Source organism: Leuciscus leuciscus (assembly GCF_965113295.1).
Source record: "Leuciscus leuciscus genome assembly, chromosome: 20".
Lineage (NCBI taxonomy): Eukaryota > Metazoa > Chordata > Actinopteri > Cypriniformes > Leuciscidae > Leuciscus > Leuciscus leuciscus.
Genome location: NC_138744.1, coordinates 20496781 through 20519682, shown reverse-complemented (window position 1 = coordinate 20519682; position 22902 = coordinate 20496781). Strand labels below are relative to the sequence as shown.

Below are 22902 nucleotides of genomic sequence, written 5' to 3'. Positions count from 1 at the left end.
ATGAGTGGGCGGATCAAGCCGCATCATTTAAGCTAAGCATAGCTCCTCGCTCTTTGAAATGTTTTCCACCAGCCGCTTTCAAGTGACAGTCACATGCAAGGGTTTGTTCGTCTTGATACACATGTTCTTGCTTGTGACTCATTCTCAACAGAACTTTACAGTAAAGGTTATTGTGATCTCTCCATCAAAAGGTGAATTATATCAGCAGTTATTTTGATTCATTGATGATGCCTGGAAATACTTAATGTCAGAGTTACGATTCTACTGCATTCTGCCTGATACATTCGATCAGTTCATGCATTCCCTTGAATTTGAACCCATGGCTAGTGCTATGCTAGAGAAGTGTTCTACAAAGACTATCTCATTAAATTACCCAGACAGGACATGTGATTTGTTTAACTAGGCCTCCTGTTTTAGTTATAATTGATTCATGAGATCGAATAGCAGGGTATGACTGAAGGTTTATGCACCAGTTGTTCATGCTTCACAGCTGAGAAAAAGGGAATTTTAACAACAATATGATTTGATGGCAGACAATGAGAATTTCTTGCAGAGTAGGTTGCAATGGTAGCGATAATAAGATCTATTTATCAAGGAACCCAATAAAACTACATATAAATGTTTGCATGGCAAATGTTGTGATGTACACTATAAAAAAAAGAAGAAAAAGATACCCTTTTGAGTACAACAGCTTGTCAATGTGGCAGTACAATTTTGGGACAACGCTGTACCATCTACCCCTTAGAGGTGCATACATACTACTTTAAAGTTTTAATGTGTATGTTTAATGTACTACTATGAACCTTTCATGGATAAGTAAGGTACAAAGATGTCCCGTTGAGAGTGTAAAGGCTTCAATCTTTTTGTCAAACCATATTTAATCAGATTTACTCTTTTATATTTGCAGTCTAATGGGAGACATTGCAAGTGCTTCTTATTTTTGTAACTCAGCACACTGTTGGTCTTAAAAAAAAAAAAAATATATATATATATATATATATATATATATATATATATTGGGCTCACCAGAATACTATAATGCGAACTATACTAGCGAACACTACTTGTTTTTGTCCTATTGACGAAAGTATGGGTGTCACTGCATTGATTGCATTAAGAATTCACAGTATCCACTGTTACATTGCACAAGTTTGCATACTTTGAAGTTTCCTGTTGTGTTAACACAAGGGTGTGCATGCTCTGATTTTGGAGATAGCGCCCAGTCATGCTTTCGTGAAACCTTGTGGTGCAAAGACTTATTACGCTTGTGACTTATTTTGACTATTTGGTGGGTTGCCTGAGAGACTATTGATTGTACTAGTTGATATTGGTCTTAAAGGGTTAGTTCACCCAAAAATGAAAATTCTGTCAGTAATTACTCACCCTCATTTTGTTCCAACCCCGTAAGACCTTCGTTCATCTTCGGAACACAAATTAAGATATTTTTTATTAAATCTGAGAGCTGGCTCACTCCTCCATAGGCTTCTAAGACACTATAACTTGCTGGCCCAGAAAATGCATTAAAGAGATCGTTAATATAGTCCAAGTGACTACAGTGGCTCAATCTTAAGTTTATAAAGCGACAAGAATACTTTTTGTGCGCAAAAAAATCCACTATTCATTTCCTTCTCTCTGGGCCTCGAGTTTTTTCACGTAGTGTAACTGCGTAGCGCTTCTGTGTTGCACGTCACATACATGACCAGCGTCGGCCAATAGTGAGCCTACGTGTGACGTACAAAACAGACGCGCTGCGCTAAAACACTACGTGAACTAACTCGAGGCCCAGAGAGAAGGAAATGAATAGTGGAATAAAGTCGTTATTTTTTTTCTTTTTTTTTTGCACACAAAAAGTATTCTCGTCGCTTTATAAACTTAAGATTGAGCCACTGTAGTCACTTGGACTATATTAACGATGTCTTTAATGCATTTTCTGGGCCAGCAAGTTATAGGGCCCTATTTTAACGATCTGAAACGCAAGTGTCAAGCGCAAAGCGCAAGTAACTTTGTGGGCGGGTCTCGGCGTTGTTGCTATTTTCCCGGCGGGATAAATGACTCTTGCGCCAGGCGCAAATCTAAAATGGGTTGGTCTGAAGTAGCTTCATTATTCATAGGTGTGGTTTGGGCGTAACGTGAAATAAACCAATCAGAGCGTCATCTCACATTCCCTTTAAGAGCAGACACGCTTTTTCCATAGCAGATTGCTATTGTAACGGCGGATTTGCCAGGCGCGCACCAGGAGCGGTTCACAGCCAAGGAGAGCAACGCTCTCGTCACGGCCGTAATAGAGAGAAGTTACATTGAAATGGAGAAACCCACCCAAATTAACTTCGGTTAAACAGGCGTATGATAATTTGGGTCAATGTGTAAGCTAGATGTATGCTTTTATAATATATCTATCTATCTATCTATCTATCTATCTATCTATCTATCTATCTATCTATCGTAATAATGTATGATTTGCAAAAAATGAAAACTGCTGCTTCTGTGTAGATGAGAGAATCAAAGTGTATGCGCGTTGTGCACACGCTACATTGATTTTGGCCAAGCATGCGCCCTTAAAATAGCATATGAATAACATGCGCAACGCGCCACTGACTTTAAACTATTTTTTCCTGGTTATAGTGGCACAATTGTTTTCTAAACCTGCAAAATAGCATGAAGGAACGTTTGCGCCGGAACACGCCTCCTCTTTGCGCTGAACCGCCCCCGGGAGCGCAAGTGTATTTCCTAACTTACCGACGTGCTTCTGTGGAGGGAAAAGTCCGCTTTGCGCAGGTGCAAAATAGGAATGATACATCCGTCGGTGTACAAAGTCACTTGCGCTGGGTGCAAGATAGGGCCCATAGTGTCTTAGAAGCCTATGGAGGAGTGAGACAGCTCTCAGATTTAATAAAAAATATCTTAATTTGTGTTCCGAAGATGAACGAAGGTCTTACGGGGTTGGAACAACATGAGGGTGAGTAATTACTGACAGAATTTTCATTTTTGGGTGAACTAACCCTTTAAGGAAACACCAAATAAGCTGGTTTCGGGTTCACCTGTCCCTGATCAGATGCATTTCTTATGGGAGTTTTGTGTTCAAAAACAGCTGGACTGAGCACAATGGACTGGAGAAGTGGTTTTAAAAGTGGAACTTTTCAGTTTGGATTACCGAAAGTGTGCGTTTCTTCGTAACTCATTCCTCTGACAATGGGGCTGTCCTGTCAAAAGATGTTTACCGACTCTTACTCTTTCCCTTTTTCTTTCTCTGTCTTTCAGAAAGATGTTGTTTACCTGCAGCAGTGGTTGGAGGCATTTGTGGCGTCTTTTGAGAAGATCATTGATGTGCAGTCGACGGAGCCTCGTCGGTGAGTCAGTTACATGCTGACCTATCAAAATGTCACAGACACAAGGAGTTGATCTGTAGGTGGTCAGGTCCAGATGGAACTCTGACTATGATGGTATTTAGCGGTCTATATTTGTTTAATTGCATATTTAACGGTTGCTGAGTTTGAAAAAATCCATCTTTTGAAAACGTACCTATACACACCAGATCTGTAATCTTAGCACACAGTTTGAACCAGCCCAGTGTTGTAGTTCAGCAAGGGCTACTAATTAAACATTTTGAAGAAGAAAAAATTGAGGCTGATGACCAAGGCTTATGTTCAATGACTTCAGTTAAATAAAACAAACAGTACTTCATCAAAACAAAACAAAAAGCAAAGCAAAATGAAAAGCAACAGAAAAACAAAAACAAACAAAAAGCAAAACAAAACAAAAACAGCAAAACAAACGTTTTTATCTTCAGGCTGGAGGAATGGAGCGCCGATGTTCCCCTCCTCCCTAAGGAGGTACTGGTGTTCCTCAGCACCCAGCTGTGGCACAGCGCCCTCCACATGTCAGGGCAGGACAATAACAGCACTGCTCCACACCCACTGCTCCTCATCAAGTTCTTCATCATCATCTGCAGGTCAGTTCCCATAGTGAACACCATCATTCTCTTTGTGACAATGCCCCAGTGGCTCAAACCCCTGTTGATATGCTTCTATCTTTGAACAGCAGGGATAATGCAAGGCAGCGGTTTATGCTAAATTGCAAATTTGGTGTGTACAATAATACCAGTGCTGATATGAATCCTTTTGAAATCTCTGCCTGCAGGAATATGGAGAATATAGACTCTGAAAAGACCCCTGGGTTTGTGTTTGAGACAATCAAGCTCCTAAACTTCTGTTTGTCTCAGGTAAGAAGTAAAAAAAATCTGTGAAGCTGTTTCACAGTGGTTTGCACCACTGCTGATACATGTGGGAAATGTGAGTCTAGTTTGCGTCATTTCCTAATCCCATTCCCCTCCTCTTCTTATTTTTTCTTGTCACCTCTCCGTTATCTTATAAGTAGAAGAAAGCCGCAAAATTTTCTAGTGTTATTCTAGTGTTAGATATCAAAACTAGTTAACTTAATTTGTATTGCATTTTTTGTTTATTCTAAACATACCAATGAACATTTTGTCCACTTAATTTTATGTTATGCAGCTATTGTTATTACGATACACGTGTTTACTGTGCTTTTATAGGTTTCTGAACTAACAGGTTGAATCAGAAAGCTTTGGGTGGAAGACCTCTACTTTATTCAAAGGAGTGTTTGTGTGATAACAAGCTAGGTTTGTGTATTCACAAGAAGACTCAGTCAAGCATGTGTATGTATGTATGTTACAGCTGAAGAAGCAGCCAGATGATCAGAGCACTTTACAGTCGGTGGTACAACACGGCCTACTGTTGTGCGAAAATCTCTTTGACCCTTATCAGACGTGGAGGAGACGGCAGGCAGGGTGAGTGTGTGCTGTGTGTGTGTGTCTGTGAGTTGGTCAGGGTGTTAAAACCACAATAGGAATACGTAGGAGCCGTTGAGAGCGGCAAGCTCTGTTTCAGCTCCACTTTAACAGTTAATAACACACCCAGACCTCACCTCTCAGCTCTCAAGCGTTCTTATGCTCAACTGTCTAAATTACACAAAGCATAAACTCCTCACAGCACCGATGCATCCCTTCAAATAGCACTGTTCTACCCATCCACTAAGGTGAAGTTCATGGAATAGTATGTGTTATAAAATGGATATTTCCAGCTCTACAAATGGATTGGATGGTAAAAGCTGTTGTATAACAGTGACTAAACAGAAATTTAATTCTATAAACAGTCACTGTTTTGGCCTCCATAAACAGTATAATTTGGTAATTGCCAGAAGAATTGTGTAGTCCCTTGTACTGTAGTAAAATATTACATTGTTACCACATTCTTATGGAAACAGCCATTATGGTAATAACATTCTGTAAAGTACCGTGGAATATGGAATGCATAAATATGGAAGTAAAATAATGTCAAATGTTTTTGAAATAAAAAGCCTGTTGAATTGCACTACTTGAAAAAAAATAGGCATTGCATTAACCATGCTTGCATTTTAATGCATTGTATTTTTAGGGCTTGCATTTTTATGGGCTGAAATTCAACATGGTTGAATATTTAAGCTGTGAATATTTCAATTAAAAACATTTCAAACACCTTTTCATTATTAAAAATTCAATAATCCATATTCACCTTTCATATTTCACTTCCAAAATATTCAAACTGTTTAAAAATACAACCAATAATATTCAACAGGCAATTTTCGGTCCATTTTATTTCGCTTTGCAAATTCGCTTCCACAAATTCAGTGGTTCAAATTCGACAGTAAATTCAACATTGACGTCCAGGAACTGCAGGAAAAGCAGTAGATTGCCGAGCATACGCTCCATATGCTGTTAGTCGACCTCACCATCAGATGGTGCAAAAGCGCGTGTTGTAGACGAAGACCAGCAAAATTAGAGCAAGTCATTCATAAAACTCATTTACAGCAATGTAAGTGTATTTGTGATTATTATGACGGCTGTTTTATGTTAAATTCAGTGCCTTTCACGGTTACTTTTCCTGTGTAGCCTACATGCATCTTTCTCTACCGTGAATGAGATTAATGTTATTCCCCGATGTGGATGTACAGATCCAATGTTAAATTTTTGAGGTTGACATATAGCCTATTTCTCTTGGTTGTTTAGTTGCCTTAACTTTATATTGTGGCGATGTGCTGCATGTAGGGTTTCCCTCAATACTTCAGGATTCCCCTGCTGGACATATATAACGCTTAACGTAGCTTAATGGACCTCAGTGATGTAAAAGACCAAACTCGCAGGCAAGCAGATGGACTCAGAATAACGCGCAAAGCTGAGAGTTTCCCAGTGATAGACTGGCATAAAGTTGGCTTGATGTTGGACATTCGCACATTTAGGGACCGTCTCTAAAGTGTATACGACTTTGGCATACACGTTTCTAACTCCGATAGCATTTGAATAGAACGACTTACAGTCATAAAACCAACTGTAAAGTGTTCATGTAGTGTCAGGCATACTGCGCAGCCTTTGGATTTTTGATATTTATTCAAATAAATTTAAGTTTGCTATTGAAGTTAGAAACGTGTATGCCAATGTTGTATGCAACTTTAGAGACGGTCCCTAAATGTGCTAATGTCCAATATCAAGCCAATTTTACATTTAGTCATTTAGCAGACGCTTTTATCCAAAGCGATTTACAGTTAAACTAACAATAGGACAACAATATGCAAGTGCTATGACAGTTTAAGCTAATGCAATACACGTAGGCATACTATATATATAGTGATATGTGAGAGAGAGAGAGAGAGAGAGAGAGAGAGAGAGAGAGAGAGAGAGAGAGAGAGAGAGAGAGAGAGAGAGAGAGAGAGAGAGAGAGAGAGAGAGAGAGAGAATAGAATAGAATAGAAGAGAAAGTGTTAGTATTAATTGATCAAGTGTTTTATGCCAGTATATCACGAAACGCTCAGCATGAAACTTTGCGCGTTGAGTTCATATTCTGAGTCCATCTTCTTGCCTGTAGCCTATATAGTAGCCTACAGCCTACTTCCCCAATAAGGTGCAAGATTGGTCTTTCATATCACTGTATTAGTCCATTAAGCTAGCGTTTTGTCCCAACGGAAGGGGAATCCTTGAGTATGAGGTATTGAGGGAAACCGATTATAATCCTGTTCATGGTAGAGAAAGCTGATGACATGTAGGCTACAGGGAAAGTAACAATGAAGTTATTGAATGAAACATAAACACAGCTTTTGTGTGTTTATCATCTTTTCCGCATATACTGACACAGATAATCATTTTCATTTTATGAATGAATGTCTTCGTCAACAACACGTTCTTTTGCACCACCTGCTGGTGAGGTCAACTAACAGCAGATGGAGAGTATGCTCGGCAATCTACTGCTTTTCCTGCAGTTCCTGGACGTCAATGTTGAATTTACTGTCGAATTTGAACCACTGAATTTGTGGAAGCGAATTTGCAAAGCGAAAAAAAATGGACCGAAAATTGCCTGTTGAATATTATTGGTTGTATTTTTAAACAGTTTGAATATTTTGGAAGTGAAATATGAAAGGTGAATATGGATTATTTAATTTTTAATAATGAAAAGGTGTTTGAAATGTTTTTAATTGAAATATTCACAGCTTAAATATTCAACCATGTTGAATTTCAGCCCATAAAAATGCAAGCCCTAAAAATACAATGCATTAAAATGCAAGCATGGTTAATGCAATGCCTATTTTTTTCAAGTAGTGCAATTCAACAGGCTTTTTATTTCAAAAACATTTGACATTATTTTACTTGCATACATAAAATACCATGGTATTACAGCCTGAAAACATAATTGTGCTGCTATTATTATTATTGAATAGTTTATTACTTTATTGCTTAAAACAAGAAAAATAAACATAATTCATGTCAATTCCATGGTGTATATGTAGATTAATGAACGATGTATATAACAAAATACAACGGTATTACTGCCATTTATTATTATTATGGAATAATGTATTACTTTTTGGTAGATTTATGCTTAAAACAAGAAAAAAGCAAGTTGAGAAAATAAAGAAAAATAACAAGTCTTAATATGCTATGCTTCTACTGTTTAAGATGATTTATTGCAGTGTCCTGTAGCTTATTGCTTGAGTAATAAGTAAGAATGTGTCAAGTATTTCCACAAAGAGCTTTGATATGTGTTTTTCAGGGAGGAGGTCAGTATGCTGGAGAGAAGCAAGTATAAATTCTCCCCTCTTGTTCTGCCTGAGGAGCTTCCTTTGCTCTTCCACGGTATGTCACCCACTCCTGCCTTCTGACACAATCTTTACCCCCATTTCCTCACTTCATCACATCCTGGGAGATATCACACATCCTGCCTTACAGGAGACAAAATGGCTTGCTGTTTGTAAAGAACTATTGAGTAATTGAGTCTTGTAAAGACCATTGATGTAATGTACATCAGTGGTTCCCAACCTTTTTTTGTCTGAGACCCCCTTTTCCCCAAGAAAATATTTTAGGGCCCCCTTCACATTTAATGATATTATCGCTCTTGTAAGCTTGCAGCAAGGATGACAAAATATGTTGTTTTCAAACAAACGGTATGTTTACTATAACCAGATGTTTATGCACAAATAATAGCCTATAATATTGAAAATACAATAACAAAAACATCAGTAGGCCCTTTGTAATTTAAAAACGTATGCTTAGGAGTAGCCTATAAATTGGCCCTATTTGAAATGCAATAACAAAAATATTCATACTGGTGTGTAGGTGAAAAAAAAAAATATATATATAGGCTATTACTAAATGACTGCTGTCTGGGACCTCAATACTTGCATGTTATTTGTGAGGCTTTATCAATGTGAGGCTTTATTTTTTACGCTTTTGGCGCTATAGCGAGCGATAGTAAACTTGCGTTTATTAACAGAATAATGCGTCTTTCGGAAGAACATTGTAGCCGGAACTACTTCTCTCTGTGTACGTCTATGATGAGTCATGCAGGTACTGGGCTACTCCGCAGCGGCAGCGATCCGAGCAGTGTTAAATAGTCCCAATGTAATCACTTATTATAGGTGTACCATAGTGATTCAGGATAAGACAAAAACACGGATTGGAAAATGGATTATTGATGAACTCGCTAATTATATAAATTTTGTACATTTTTAACAGAAAAAAGTTAATGATTTTATTTAATGCTCATTGCTCAAAACATTTGAGGCTAGATACCAACCGGTCTCCTCATCAGCACAAATCAACACATATGAGAAGCAGGACTGTGTTGCAGCCTGCAGGCAAGGGCCAAAACAAATAACATGATCCTGACAGTGCTACAGGCTTTGTCCAAGTGATTATAAGCTCTGTGAAGCAACTTCCACACCTATATTGGTTTAGTAGGCAAGCGACACTGGGTCCAAGTGGCCTGTGGTCATGAGGTGAGGTAAACTAGCTTCTTGTGCTGAAAAGGTGTTTTTCACCAAAAAGTTTATCAACATTGTGTTTATAATGTATTAGTGTAATTGATTGTATGAGGTTTGTTAGATTTTCTACTCTGCATGTCATAAATCCAGAGGAAGGCTGGCCATATAATCTCACATGTCAGGTTTTTTGGTCCGCACTGTGGTACAATTAACTAGAAAAAAAACACTCCAGGTTCACATTTTGGTGTTTTGTTTAGTTTTTTGTTCTTTGTTTGTTTTAAGGTGATGATACACAGCGCAATTTTTTGGCCAATGTTGCTGGGCAATGTTGCCGTCAACGGGCAACCAGATGAGACACAGGCCCCACGACCAATCTAAATTATCCAGATATAAATGTATTGCCCATTTTCAATGGGAAAGTGCCCAAGCAACAATTGCTCGGCTTGACTGCCCAGCAACATTGCTCAAAAAGTTGCCCTGTGTATCATCCCCTTTAGTTTTTTTGCGTTTTGTTTTTTCTTTGCTTTGTTTTGTTTTGATGTTTATTATTTCTTTTTTTGCCAACCATTGTTGGTAGGCGGTTGCCATTATATGAAAATTCTTTTTTTAAGGGATAGTTCACTAAAAAATGTAAATTCTGTCAAACAATATTGACTTTAACCGTATGGACAAAATGTACACTGACATTTTTCAAAATATCTTTTGTGTTCCAGCAAAAAAATAAATGAATACAGGTTTGGAAAGACATAAATCATAAGTCATAAATTATGACAGAATTTTAATTTTTTTATTAACTTTCTCCTCAACAAAATATGTTTTTGTGCTATACATTAAAATAATGACAACTGCTCAAAAGATGCTCAGTTTTAAAGGGTTCATGACATGACTTTCAAGATCAAAAATTAGATTCCATGCCTGTCAGTCACATTTTATGTTATGTTGAAAAGACTGACAGATGGGGTCTCACTTGGGAGTCCCATTCACCTCTGAGCCCCAAGCCCAGCCCGTCCTGCTGGCTCTTGCGGACAATCAGACTCAGCTATGTGATTCAGTTCGCCAGGTGTCCCCCCAGGTTCCGCGGCTTCATCTTTACCTCGGTGGTAGGCAAAGCCAGGCAGACAAAGTGCTGTATCTGTCCTGTGTGTGAACAGGGCCCTTCACAAGCAAAATGTTAATGCAGAAAAGCATTCTCACATACGTTACTCCCCAAGATTATTTTGCAGCAATCGACCTGAAGGATACGTACTTCCACGTCTTGATTCTGCCTTGACACAGACCTTTTCTTCGGTTTGCCTTCGAGGGTCAAGCATATCAGTACAAGGTCCTCCCCTTTTGGCTGACCCTGTCTCCCCGCATCTTCACCAAAGTCGCAGAGGCTGCCCTCGCACCGTCAAGGGAAGTGGGCATTCACATTCTCAACTATCTTGACGACTGGCTCATTGTAGCTCACTCTCGAAATCTGTTGTGCGAACACAGGGACATGGTGCTCAGGCACCTCAACCATCTGCGGCTTTGGGTCAACTGGGAAAAGAGCAAGCTCTCCTCTGTGCAGAGCATCTCTTTTCTCTGTATGAAATTGGACTCTGTCAATATAACGGCGCGTCAATGCTGAACTGCCTGAATACGTTCAGGGGCAAAACAGCAGTTCCACTGAAACAATTTTAGAGACTCCTGGGGCATATGGCATTCCACAGCCGCGGTCATGCCACTCAGTTTGATGCATACGAGACCGCAACAGCACTCCTTTTCAGGACCAGGTGATGAACTTGTAAGCGCTGCCCCCGGAGGAGACAGACCCAGCCCTTGCGTTGCTGTGTCCTGTTTGCGCCCTGCATGTTTACATGGACTTCTCTTACATCTTTGTCTGCAGAAGGGAAAGGCTGTCTCCAAGCAGACGTTGGCCCACGTACCAATCCCAAGTCGAGCCGTGTCCCGTTGGACTTAGGGCTTACTCCACTTGGAGAGTTGCCTCCTCCTGGGCGTTGGCACGTGGCACCTCTTTCCTTGACATCTGCAGAGCTGTGGGCTGAGCAATACCTAATATCTTCTGTAGATGATTTGGTTAGAGTATTTCTAACCAAATACTAGAGCCGGTTTATTCCGGTAGAGCCGTTTTATTCTGGTGTGTTGGGTACAAACAGCTAATGTGTGGGAAGGCTGGCTCAGTGTCTCGCTTGCAGAGCCATTCCCCTCTAAGGGGGGATAAAAGTGCTTTCTTGACTCTCCAGGTGAGTTCCCCTCTTGGCGAACCCTGGATTGAGTTTCCTCCGAGCATCCTCCGGGAGTCAGACTCGACGGAGTTGTCCGACGCCAGGCCCAGTACTCGAGTGCATGCCCGCTCAGTCAGCCCTTGTACTGGGCTAGATGCCCCATATGTTGTGCTTCCCCCTTAGTAATCACATATGTGTATACATCTATGGTACGGTTTCCCAGTTGGTAAACCCGTGTCTTTCCCTGGGCAGATTCTGCTAGTTGTAGTAGTTCCATTCCTTTCTAGGCAGGACCTACCGCAGAGGTATTTCCATATTTTGCACTGCCCCACGGGTCAGTCTGTATGTGTATTTCCACATGTTTCTCCCTACGGGTAGGATGTGGCCTCCGTAGCGTCCCTCTCCATTGTATTGACACTGGTCATGGCTGAAAAAAAAGCAAATGGGAATTAAGGACCAAAACACTCTTCCCGTGAAATAACATGTAAAAGGAACAGCAGCTACGACTGTCTCCATGGTAAGTCCTGTCCCTTCCATCCCGTTGGCATGGAGAACTAAAATTATAGGCTTCCATGGGGCACTAGTTAGGTTACGACTTAATGGAAGCAGTTGTCAAAAGGGCACGATACATCTTGCCAGCATCTGCATCTCCATCATTTGTAACACAGTTCAGTGGTTGTGGCGCTTTCCATGGGACCCCATTTGTCAGTCTTTTCATCATAACGTTGAATGTGACTGAAAGATAGGCAACGTCTTGTTTCCTGATGGAGGGAACAGAGACATTATGTCCCTCCTGCCACAACCCTGAATCACAGCTGAATGGCCGGGGGCCTCGTCTCGGCTCCTCAGCATAAAGCTGAATGAGTTGATGCGTGCCACCATCTCATATACCCATATGTACGGGTAGTGTATGCTCGACAAGCAAATTCCACTCGCCATTTTCAACGAGAGTTACATCAATAACCAAGACGTTCCTCATGTCATGACCTCTTTAAGATTCTTGTCACTAAATGACTGGTTACACCCACAGACTACCTACAAGAGAGTGAACTAATCCCAGAGCCCCTCGTGGTGAGGCTGGTGCACCTACAGGGAGCCGTAATCAGTGGGTGCAAGGTAAATTAGACTATTTGGCCCTGTTTACATAATAATCTTCTGAGGGGTTTCATGGGGGTCCTATTACCTTACTACATGAGTCTGTTACGTGCTGTCATTTCTGTGGTGTGTGTGTGTTTCAGAGGAACGGCCTTCTCTCCATCACCCTCCAGGCTGTGAAGGACCTCATGTCTGTTCTGCGTTCCTGGTGCCTCTGTCCTGCCTCATCCCCGCAAGAGCCCAGGGACCCTCGGCTGCTTAGAATGTCCCTGCGGTGCCTGACCACAATGATCCACCTTCTGCACTCCAGCAGCCCATGCGATAGGCAGGTGGAGATCCGGACTGTACTGGACAATTACTTCCAGCTGCTCAACTGGAACCGGCCACCAGAGAGCCAGCAGGGAGATATCCTGGCCTGGGAGGATAACCTCATTATCCTTCTCGAACATATGCTGAGTAAGAGAATATTTGCCATCACTCTTTAACTTTAAACATTTTTCATCATTTACTCACCCTAATGTCATTCCAAACCTGTGTGATTTTCTTCTGTGGAACGCAAAGGAAGATAAAGATTTATTTTGTGTTCTGCAGATTAGGGCTGTGCGTTTAATCGTAATTGATTTTGTCTTCCAACGATTATGAAAACAAGATAATCAAAGTAAAACGATTATTGTGCTGCTGCCGCATTCCATCCAGCACACCTTTCTTTCCTTCACATGGGTGCGCTTTCGCTCCTCCCTAAAAGCCCCAAAACGTAACCAACAAATTAGCCAAATAAGCAAGTGTTGTAAAATGCAGTCTACTGTTGCTAAACTGCAAGACGTGCTTGATATTAAACAGTGTTATTAAAAGTGCATTAAGCCGCAAAAGAGACACTTTTCTGTGTGTGCACTCTGATTCGGAGCCAAACGCAGATAAGCAAAGTATACTTTGAGCTTTAGTTGTGGGCCTAAACAGTCAAATACACACAAAAATGCCATTTTAGCAAGTATTCACGCAAATCGTTAATGTCTTAGAGAATGTAAACAGTTGGAAGAAAATAGGATGTGTATCAATATACTGTATTGATTCAGTGCAGCTCTTAAAGTGACAGCAGCCTAATAAACCTGCTGCTGTTTGTGTTGTTAATGATAATCAAACAACAAAAGACAGAGAAAATCACCCACTGCTCTTGATTGAATAACTTAAGTAGCTTTATTAAGGATTAATCTGTATTTAATGTACAGTGAAGACTGTGCAGTTATTTTACATTTGATTATATTCAATTTATATTAGCTATTACTTAACTGAATACCACTGATCTTCCTGAAAAACTTAAAGCACTGTTTATTTAATTTATTTAATTTGTTGTATTTATTTATTTATTTATTTATTTTGTTTATAATTATTTATTTTTTGTTCTTATTGTGTTTCTGACTGTTTACTTGTCTTCTATAATTGTCTTGAGTAACTTTACATTAATTAACCTAGTATTAGTTTATGCTGAAGTATCTGTAATTGTGAAATTTCACTGATACCTACAGTATATATCTGATATCTGAAATAAGACTTGCCAAGAGATTATATCGCCCACCAATAATTGTGTTAAAATCTTGATTTCAATATTATTATTACAAAAATAATCATGATCAGGATTTTTTTCACAATCGAGCAGCCCTTCCACAGAATAAAGAACTTCATACATGTTTGTAAGGGTGAGTAAATGATGCCACTAGTCTTTGGGTTTCAAATGTTAACTTGAAGTGTTCATCGGGACAATTAAGATGTTTTTGTTTAGTTTTTTCTAATCTGGCCTTCCAGGATTACATATATTTGAACACACCCCTTTCATTAAACAAATCATTATATGTAATGCACTGGCTTGTTTGCTTTGTTAATGAGTTGTGTTGTATTTGCACTGTCTGCTTTGTTTGCATTTATTATGTTCTCAAGGTCTGTTTGTGTTTAGTTTAGTTTATTCAGCGTAGCTTTCATGTTGCCTCTAGAACTTTATATCCTTTAGGTTTCTGTTAAAATTGTGGGTTAAATTTATATTATTATTAATAAAATGTGAGGGAAAGTGCATATCTTATGTCCTCTACCTTCTCATCATTTCCTTTAAATAACTTTTCACTCTTTTTAAACACCTTTTCTGTCTTCACTAGTTCAATTATAATTAACATACATTTTTAAAACACAAATATTCAATTAATATAAGGTCATGAAACTGCATGCATTATAATTTTGAAACAAATAGCAAAATGCCTTTTAGAATAGTTTTATGTGGAGTATAGTATGTATATGTATATAGTATTCAGCATGTAATGTGATATTACGTCATGATGAAACTGTTGGCATTTTGAATCAAGAAAAAAATCGTTGAGGTTGTATGTCAACTCAACAAAACTGTATCATACATGGCAAATTGTAGTGCTTCTGATTCTAAATATTTAACCCAGATCACTGTGTCTGATATGTTTGATGTCGTTTAAACATTTATATTATGTTTGTGGTGAACCTCCTTCTCTTTTGGAGAAGTTCAGAGTAATTGTAGACAGTTCTCTGGAAACAATTTGAATAGAGAAGTTGAACCAAACAGGGGTGCGTTTCCCGAACAACAACGTAACTCACTGCTTAACTACCATAATACGATGCATCGTTGAAGAAATCAACTAGTCACGACTGTTTCCCGAAACTGTATTGTCGCAAAGTGGTCGTTCAACCACGTTGGTTTATGACGTTACGCACGTGGTGGAGTAATAACTTCTTTTAATGAATCTGTTTGGGATCAAATTAACGCTAGATATTTTGCTATAATTTACAGACATGACATCTGAGGACTATTTATAATTTTTCTCAGTTATTTTGCTTTATTTCCAGATTCAGTCATAGGCTCGTTCTAACATAGTAGAGCACGTTCGCACATGCGCACTCTTCAAAAACGGTGCTTTAAATCTCTTGACAAACTAAAAGACGTAAATTACATTTGTATGTATTCTAAATAAAAAACACAGGTTGTACTGAATGTCAGCTTGCTTATTTTGCTCAAGATCCTTGATTTATTAAGTCCACATGTCATGCAAACTAGAAACTATGCTTCTAACCACAGGTGGAGAGCTGTCGTTCCAACTACACAACTTTGCAATGCTGTTTGCGAATGTTCGTTAGAACGATGGTTTCGGGAAACACTGACTCGTTGAACTATGCTGATAACGACGGAACTTGCGAACATAGTTGGCTAACGATGCTTTTGGGAAACGCACCCCAGAACAGCTGTTTGGTTGCATTTAGTCTCTTCTCCATGAGTAATGCAGACGTCCCAGTGCTTGAACTGGCATAGTTTTATCTGTCCAGAGGACACGGGTCAAGAAGACTGAATGTTCTTGTGTTTTTGCCCTGCAGATGCTATCCCAGAGATCCTGCAGTGTTCAGACCGGCCGGTGTTGCAGGCCATCTTTCTAACTAACAACTGTTTTGAGCACATCCTCCGCCTCATCCAGAACAGCAAGGTCAGAACGCTACCTTCTTAAACCCTCTGAGATATCTGCAGCAGTGTTTCACAATACCAGCCCTGAGGATTCAAACCATTCTCATGGCTGACAATGGAAATGTGGCAATCTGCTGATGTTTTTTCTGAAAGATAACAAGCAGACACCTGTCCTCGAATAAACTAATCTGAACCACAGATTTGATATGGTTCCATCCAGAGGTTTTAGAAATGGTTTATATGCTTTCTATCATTTTTACATAAGGTATTTCTAAGGTATGTTTTTCCCTGCTTTAGAAAGTTTCACACTAAAGGATGTCAGTAGGGATTTGCAGCTGTTCTTTCACATTTCGTGAGCAGAATAAAAACTGCAACACAGTGCTTGAGAAGACAGAAATGTCTCAGAAATTCCATGGTCAATGGCATTTTTTTTTTGTCTAGATCTATTCATTTATTCAAAAATACAATAAAGGTTTAATTTATGTGTACATTAGTTAGAACATTTAAACATGCTTTAGTTTCTGAATTAAAATTCAGTTACACTATATTTTAAGGTGTCTGTGTTACAGTGTAATTATACATTTAAGTACTGAGTAATAATAATTATCTACATGTTCCCTTTCGAAAGCTACAATCGATGCTGCGCTGCTCAGCGCATTGGGAACGTCTTTAATCGTGACCAGCTGTGAATATTGTGTGTAAAGCGTCGATAGAATTGACCCGGAGGTAATATAGCCTCGGTCGATGACGTCATCGGCGTGCACCCGCAACACAAGGCTATAAATAGATGAGCCACAGGTGCATCATCAGGTCTTTTGTCTTCAGACCATTCTGTGCATGTGTGCGTCTAGAAACCCTCTCTACCTCTCATCTGTTCTCAGATCTTTGCTAGGAGTTAGTTTCATCAGGCAGTGTGCAGAAATTTCTAATTTCTCAAAATCTTTTTCTCTCACGTTACAAAACAGAGTTTATAAAGTAAAAAAAAAGAGGAGAAATGAGCCAACAAAATAGTAAGCGTTGTGTTCCTCCATGCTCCCGTCCCATGTCTGAGCTGGATACACACGATTACTGTTTTGTTTGTTTGGGGGAAGAGCACGCGGCTCTGGCTTTAGAGAAAGGCGAGTGCGAGCATTGTGAACTGTTCACAGTGAAGATGCTTCGCTCTCGTCTGAACTATTTCCAGACCGCACCCACATTACCATCGTGGGGCTCTCGTATGGATCTGTGTGACGAGCAAGAGACGGGTCCGTCCCTTTCGCTTGCAGCGTCACCTGATCCACGCATCCCTTTTTCGTGATCTCGAAGCGCGCTCCGGTGCTTCTTCGGTTCACAAGGGGGATGATATATCTCTTGGGTCTTTGGACCACGAGCAGCCCATCTCTGAGCATTCCTCTCGTGAAAAAAAGATCTGTCGAGGAATTGCTCAAGGTGGTTACTTGCGCGGTGGTCAGGTTACAGCTTGACTGGCCACGCGAACAAGAGACCCCCAAACGTAGTAAGCTAGAGGATAGGTTTCTGTCCGGTGGCAGGGGGGAGAGACCACAACATCAGTCTCTCCCCTTTTTCGAGGACCTCCATGATGAGCTGTCTAATTCATGGAGTAAACCATATACTTCTCGTGTCTTTGTGCCCTCGACGTCGACTTTTTCGACTATCGTGGGTGCGAAGTCGCGGGGGTATTCGGAGATGCCTCGGGTTGAAGAGGCGCTCGCGAGCTATCTCTCGCCCGAATCAGCATCTTCGATAAAGAAACCTACCCTCCCCGCTAAACCATGTAGAACAACATCATCACTAGTGGGTAAAGCTTACCAAGCTGCAGGTCAGCTGCGCTACACACTATGGCAGTGTTACAGGCATACCAGGCTGACCTGTGGAAGGACTTGAGTGTGGGCAGTACCATCGACGAGGAAGCGTTCTCTGAGCTTCGTCGAGCCACAGACTTGTCTCTCCGTGCGACCAAGCAAAGTTTGTTTTGGGGGTGTGCGTCTAATCTTAGATCTTCAAGGCTTAAACCGTACAGTCAAAGCGCTCAAGTTCAAGATGTTAACCGTCAAGACGGTCGTGTCGCAAATTCAACATCACGATTGGTTCATCACGATCGATCTGAAGGACGCATATTTTCACATAGAAATATTGCCACAACACAGGAAATTCCTGAGGTTCGCTTTCGGGGGCGAAGCGTACCAATTTTGGGTTCTTCCATTCGGCCTAGCCTTGTCACCCCGCACATACACAAAATGCATGGGTGCAGCACTGGCTCCATTACGACTCCAGGGCATTCGCATTTTGAATTACATCGACGATTGGTTAATAATAGCACAATCGCAAGAGATGGCGCTCCAACACAGAGACATCGTGTTAGCTCATCTAGTTTCTCTAGGGTTGAGACTCAACACCAAGAAAAGTGTTCTTTCTCCTGCCCAGAGAACGACTTATCTCGGGATCGTTTGGGATTCGATCACGATGCGGGCACAACTGTCTCCCGCTCGAATCGAGACCATTTGGCAGACCATGAGCAAAGTCAGGCTAGGCCAAGATCGCACTGTTCGTCAGTACCAAAAAAATTTAGGTTTCATGGCTTCAGCATCCACGGTGATTCCTCTGGGGCTGTTGCACATGAGACCGTTTCAGTTGTGGCTAAAAGCCAGAGGATTTCATCCAAGGGCCAATCCTCAAAGGCAAATAAAAGTGACGCGCCGCGGGCTTCGTACACTATCTAGCCTTGGCTACCGTATATAGACCACCAGGGCCTTACGCTGATTTCCTAAAAGAGTTTGCAGATTTTCTCTCAGACCTATTAGTCAATGTCGATAAAGCATTAATTGTTGGAGATTTTAACATACACGTAGATAATCCAAATGATGCGTTAGGGGCTGCGTTTACAGATTTATTAAATTCATTTGGGGTCAAGCAAAACGTCACCGGACCAACTCATCGTCTTAATCATACACTCGATTTAATTATATCACATGGAACCGATCTAACCGATATAGATATCATTCCACAAAGTGATGATGTCACTGATCACTACATGGTAACTTGCATATTACGTACTGCTGTAATATGTCATGCGGCGTCGCGTTATCAACCAGGCAGAACAATCCTCCCATCCACCATAGATAATTTCTCAAATTGCTTATCTAATCTGTCTCAGCTGCTGCCTGAACCCAAACAAACAGATGAACTAGAAGAACTAACTAGCACTATGAGCACCATTCTCTCTAGAACATTGAATGTGGTTGCACCTATTAAATTAAAAAAGGTCAGAGAGAAAAATAAAGCACCATGGTACAACAATACTACGCATGTTTTAAAGAGAGAAACCCGTATTTTAGAGCGTAAATGGAAACAAACAGACAGTATGTCACGTTATAAAAAGGCCCTAAAAGCGGCCAGGGCTGAGCACCTCCGCAAACTAATAGAAAACAACCAAAACAATCCAAGGTTTTTATTTAACACCGTGGCTAGACTAACAAATAAACAGACGTCACCCGAACAAAATATCCCGTTACAGTTCAGTAGTAATGATGTCATGAACTTCTTCACTGAGAAAATAGAAAGCATCAGAACCACAATTGTAAACGTTCAATCTTCAATTGCGCCTTATAATTCAGCTTCAATTATCACCCCGCAAGAACAATTACAGTGCTTTACAACTATAGAACAAAAAGAGTTAAATAAACGTATCACTTCATCTAAAACAACAACATGTTTATTAGATCCTATACCAACTAAACTACTGAAAGAAGTGTTACCTGTAGTGGAAGAGCCTCTCCTCAATATTATTAACTCGTCTTTATCTTTAGGTCATGTTCCAAGAACATTTAAACTGGCAGTTATAAAACCTCTCATTAAGAAACCACAATTAGATCATAATAATCTAGCAAATTATAGACCCATTTCGAATCTTCCATTTATGTCTAAAATATTAGAAAAGGTGGTGTCCGCTCAACTGGGCTCTTTCTTGCAACAAAATGATATCTATGAAAAGTTTCAGTCTGGATTCAGACCGCATCATAGCACTGAAACTGCGCTCGTTAAAATCACAAATGATTTACTTTTAGCTTCTGACCAAGGCTGTATCTCAATACTAGTTTTACTTGATCTTAGTGCTGCGTTCGATACTATAGATCACACATTACTCTTAGATCGACTACAAAATTATACTGGTGTTCAAGGACAAGCATTAAGCTGGTTCAAATCATACCTATCTGACCGCTACCATTTTGTCTATTTAAATGGAGAAAAATCGATCATAACTCCAGTAAACTATGGAGTGCCGCAGGGATCTGTGTTAGGCCCTCTGTTATTCTCAATATATATGATGCCACTTGGAAATATTATAAGGAAACATGGAATTAGTTTCCATTGTTATGCTGATGACACTCAAATATATATTTCATCACGGCAGGATGAAACCGCTAAATTTTCCAAATTGACAGAGTGTGTTAAAGATATAAAAGATTGGATGACGCGTAATTTTCTTTTATTAAATCCAGACAAGACAGAGGTAATACTTATCGGTTCAAAAAACCGCCCACAAAACCTCGCACAATACAACTTTAACATCATAGGATGTCCTGTTACTTTATCCTCTACAGTAAAAGACCTGGGTGTTATACTCGATTGCAACCTGTCTTTTGAAAATCATATTTCATATGTTACAAAAACAGCCTTTTTCCACCTTAGAAACATTGCTAAGCTACGTAATATGCTATCAGTTTCTGATGCAGAAAAGTTAGTTCATGCATTCATGACCTCGAGACTGGATTACTGTAATGCTTTATTAGCTGGTTGTCCTGCATCCTCAATAAACAAGCTACAGTTAGTCCAAAATGCCGCCGCTAGAGTTCTTACGAGATCAAGAAAATATGATCATATAACACCGATTTTATCATCACTGCATTGGTTACCTATAAAGTTCCTTATTAATTACAAGGTATTGCTACTGACTTATAAAGCCCTAAACGGCTTAGCTCCAGTCTATTTAACGGATCTTCTATCGCCCTATAATCCATCGCGCTCTTTAAGATCACTAAATTCAAGGCTTTTGGTCATACCTAGGATATCCAGAACCACCAAAGGAGGGAGAGCATTTTCACATTTGGCTCCAAAACTCTGGAATAGTCTTCCTGATACTGTTCGTTGCTCAGACTCGCTCTCCCAGTTTAAAACTAGATTAAAGTCGCATTTCTTCAGCCAGGCATTCATATAATCCTATAGTTCAAACTACAATCCGGCCTCTAGCTCATAAATGCCAGAGGAGAACTGGCCCCCGACTGAGCCTGGGTTCTCCCAAGGTTTTTTTTCTCCATTAGGTCACCTGATGGAGTTTTAGGACACCATTAGGTCACTTGATGGAGTTTTTCGGTTCCTTGCCACTGTTGCCTTTGGCTTGCTCAGTTGGGGATATTTTGGGGATATTTAATTAAATTTTATCAATCAATAAATTCCTCTTGAAACAAACTTTGTTGTATTATTTTAATTTAATACTGTGAAGCTGCTTTGATACAATCTGTATTGTGAAAAGCGCTATACAAATAAACTTGACTTGACTTGACTTGACTTGACTATCTCTGTGGCTCAGACCCCGGTTCCTCGCCTTGGGTCCCACTCTAGGGGCGCCGTGTCGTCGCAGACTGCTAACGACGGACGTCTCCCTGATGGGCTGGGGAGCGGTCTTAGATGGCCGTCCAGCTCAAGGGGAATGGGAGGGTCATCAACTCGATTGGCACATCAATTGCCTCGAGCGGATGGCCGTATTTCTGGCTCTGAAATATTTTCTCCATCAATTGAGGGGCTGTCATGTCCTAGTGCGGGTGGACAACACAGCAGCAGTCTCTTATATAAATCACCAGGGAGGTCTGCGCTCACGCAATCTGAACAGAATAGCGAGGCAGATTTTTCTCTGGGCCCAGGACAAGTTTCTGTCACTCAGGGCAGTATACATTCCAGGGCATCTGAATGTGGGAGCAGATTTACTGTCCAGACAGAAACTACCGACGGGGGAATGGAAACTCCACCCAGAAGTAGTGAAACAGATTTGGACCAGATTTTACGAAGCGGAGGTGGACCTCTTCGCCTCCCAACAGACAGCGCAATGTCCCCTCTACTTCTCTCTGAGTCACCCAGCCCCCCTGGGTCTGGATGCGATGGCGCACACATGGCCCAAAATGCGCCTGTATGCGTTTCCTCCAGTTTCTCTGCTCCCGGGAGTTCTAGCCAGAGTTTGCCAACAAGGGTCTTGCCTCTTGCTGATAGCGCCACGTTGGCCAAACAGAGTGTGGTTCTCGGAGATAATGTCTCTCCTCGACGACTCGCCATGGGCGATTCCGGAGAGGAGGGACCTTCTGTCTCAGGCGGAGGGCACGATATTCCATCCCAGGCCCGACCTGTGGAATCTTCACGTATGGCCCCTGATGGGTACCAATTGAGAAACACTGGGCTTTCGCCGGATGTTATTGAGACCATTCTTAGTGCTAGGGCTTCCTCCACTAGACAAAGTTATGCCAGTAAATGGGGTGTTTTTGAAAGGTGGTGTGTTGTACACAATGTAGATCCAGTCAACTGCCAGATTGCTTCAGTTCTGGAGAAATTATCAACAGGCACATGCCCTGCTACTCTTAAGGTTTATGTGGCCGCTCTTTCGGCTTGCCACGCCTTGATTGACGGGGCGCCACTCGGGAGACACCCTCTGCTCTCTCGCTTCATTCGTGGGGCTTGGCGACTGAGGCCTCCAGTAAGAACCAAGATCCCTTCTTGGGACTTAGCTATAGTTCTCGAGGGTCTGGTTGAAACCCCCTTTGAACCTATAGAATCAGCATCTGA

The 22902-nt window shown here is 40.8% G+C and overlaps 1 protein-coding gene across 4 annotated transcripts in view; it reads left to right on the top strand.

Annotated features, from left to right (window-relative positions):
* The window catches only part of nbeal2 (neurobeachin-like 2), an 87657-nt gene that overhangs the window by 14577 nt on the left and 50178 nt on the right, over window positions 1-22902 (top strand). For all 4 annotated transcript variants that reach the window (XR_014200664.1, XM_082149948.1, XM_082149949.1 and 1 more), the window contains 8 exons: window positions 3259-3347; window positions 3788-3949; window positions 4138-4219; window positions 4692-4804; window positions 8094-8176; window positions 12544-12629; window positions 12752-13064; window positions 15990-16096. Coding sequence is in view for 3 of the 4 variants with exons in the window: in XM_082149948.1 (XP_082006074.1) it covers window positions 3259-3347; window positions 3788-3949; window positions 4138-4219; window positions 4692-4804; window positions 8094-8176; window positions 12544-12629; window positions 12752-13064; window positions 15990-16096 (1035 nt within the window). In the remaining variant the exon portion in view is untranslated. The remainder of the gene's footprint in view (window positions 1-3258; window positions 3348-3787; window positions 3950-4137; window positions 4220-4691; window positions 4805-8093; window positions 8177-12543; window positions 12630-12751; window positions 13065-15989; window positions 16097-22902) is intronic.